The 2,332-nt window shown below is 61.5% G+C and overlaps 1 protein-coding gene across 1 annotated transcript in view; it reads left to right on the forward strand.

Annotated features, from left to right (window-relative positions):
- Positions 1-1,927: 1,927 nt before the first annotated feature.
- The window catches only part of NUAK2 (NUAK family kinase 2), a 13,284-nt gene continuing 12,879 nt past the window's right edge, over positions 1,928-2,332 (forward strand). The window contains exon 1 of the mRNA XM_027659741.1: positions 1,928-2,202. Within this exon, the coding sequence (XP_027515542.1) occupies positions 1,984-2,202 (219 nt within the window). The 5' untranslated portion in view covers positions 1,928-1,983. The remainder of the gene's footprint in view (positions 2,203-2,332) is intronic.

Genomic DNA, 2,332 nt, shown 5'->3' on the forward strand with positions numbered 1-2,332 from the left:
CGTCACAGGGAAAGGGCTCCTGTTACCTCACAGTAAATAATTCATTATCACAACTGCTGCAGCCCTGGCTCTTCTTCGCATGTCCCGGGCTAATTTTAAAGTGAGGAGAGAGATTTTCCCGTGGTGTTCAGCTCGGGGGGAGGTTTGGGGGTGGAAAGGATGCAGGACCGGCCTGAAGCTGTGAGTGGTTCACAGCGTGAGGAATGGAGGTGACACATGGCCAGTGGCAATAAAAAACAGTGGCAGTGGTAGGATGAGGTACCTGTGTGCCCAAACTGCATCAAAATGGTATTTAATGTGTGTGGAGCAGCACTGAGACAGATCACAGCCAGGGATGAGCAGTTTGGTGCATGATTGTGTCGGTGACCTGGACTTCTTCCTGTCCCTGTTCCAGCTCCCCTGCGGGGCAGATGTCCTGGACAGGTCATTTGATGACCTCAGTCCTTCAAAAGCCAGATTGCAAGGCCAGCCAGGGGACTGTGACACCCGCCTGGGGCTCGTCCTGACCCAGAGATGCTGAGAGGGGGCACCGGGACATCCCACAGCTCCATCCCGTGTCACCTCTGCGCTCGGGGGGCACAAAGCCGGCAGAGAGGGACCTGTGCTGAGTTAGATCATCCCTGGCAGACATTTAGGACCTCCCCCTCTGCTCTGCCTCACCCCCGCCGGGCTGCCCTGAGCTGCTGGAAGCGGTGGGAAAATCCAGGTCTGAGCGCGGGGATGAGTAATGCCGCAGCTATCTCCCCCCTCGATCGATACGGTGTGTCCTCGCACATGCCAGAGCCCGGCGAGAGCTTTTGTTTTGGCTGCTCCGGGAAATAATTGCATTCTTTTAATATCTCAAAACAAAGATTTACCGCAGGGGCAGAGGGACCACACGGGAAGGTGCTGCTGAGTTATAACCAGGAACGTCCGTGAGGAGCCCTTGCGTGGGAGCCTCAGACAGACTTTTCCCCCTCCCTGGCTCTGTTGCTCCCTCCCTGCGTGTCCAGGAGGGCAAAACGTGGTCCTGTGGTGAGCATGGAAAGGCTGTGCTTGCCCTGGCCTCTCCTCTCCTTGATTTTGCCCTTAACACATGGGTTTTTTTCCTGTGTCCTGGGTGCGTTGTGGCTCTTGCAGCAAACCATGTCTGTGTATCTCAGCTGCACTTCTGTGTCCCTCTGTCCCTGCCTCTCTCCTGGTGTGAGACATCCAGGTGCTTTGCTCCACATTATGGAATTATAGAATGGTTTGGGTTAAAAGGGACATAAAAGGCTGTCTCATTCCAGCCCCCCTGCCATGGGCAGGGACCCTTCCACCAGCCCAGGTTGCTCCAAGCCCCATCCAACCTGGCCTTGGACACTTCCAGGGATCCAGGGGCAGCCACAGCTTCTCTGGGTAACCTGTGCCAGGGCCTCCCCACCCTCACAGGGAGGAATTTCATCCCAGTATCCCATCTAACCCTGCCCTCTAGCAGTGTGAAGACATCACCCACTGTCCTGTCACTCTGTGTCCTTGTCCAAAGCCCCTCTCCAGCCCTGACCCTCCCAGCGCTCTGATCCCGCTCCTCTTCCCACCCTTTGGGTGCAAGTCTCCCTGGATCATCCCCTGGAAAATCCTCAACTCCCCCCCCAGCCTACGGGACACCCCTGTGCCCCCCTTTGTGCCCCCCTTTGTGCCCCCCTTTGTGCCCTCTCCCTCCCTTGTCCCTGGATTTCCTCCGCGCACCCTCCCCGTGCCCGCAGTTCGTGCGTGCCCCGCTCCCTGGATCCCTTCTCCACCCTCGCCCGTGCATTCCCCTCTCCCAGCGCTGCCCGGGGGGGTCTCCCCGCATCCCGGGCCCCCTCCCCCGGTACCGGCCCCGGGCGGGGCGGCGGCGGCGGCCGCCAATGGGCGCGGGGGGGCGCGGCCCCGGGGCCGCCGCATTTATCGGCCGGGACGGGCCGGGACGAGCCGGGTGGCGGCGGAGCCGGGGCTGGGATCAGGATCGGGATCAGAATCGGGATGGAGCGGGCGGCGGCGCCGGGACCCGGGGCCGGTTCGGCGCTGGCCGCCTCGCTGGCCGAGGGGCTCATCAAGTCGCCGCGGCCGCTGATGAAGAAGCAGGCGGTGAAGCGGCACCACCACAAGCACAACCTCAAGCACCGCTACGAGTTCCTGGAGACGCTGGGGAAAGGCACCTACGGGAAGGTGAAGAAAGCCCGGGAGCGCTCCGGGAAGCTGGTAAGGATCCCCCCCTCCTGCTCCCCGGAGCATCCTCACCGTGCGCAGGTCCCTGAGCATCCCCCCCGCTCTGAGCAGAGTGGTCCCGGTGCATCCCCCTCCTTCCCGGTGCATCCCCCTCCTTCCCGGT

The sequence above is a fragment of the Corapipo altera genome, unplaced genomic scaffold (genome assembly GCF_003945725.1).
Source record: "Corapipo altera isolate COAL_440 unplaced genomic scaffold, ASM394572v1 77b, whole genome shotgun sequence".
NCBI classification, from domain to species: Eukaryota; Metazoa; Chordata; class Aves; order Passeriformes; family Pipridae; genus Corapipo; species Corapipo altera.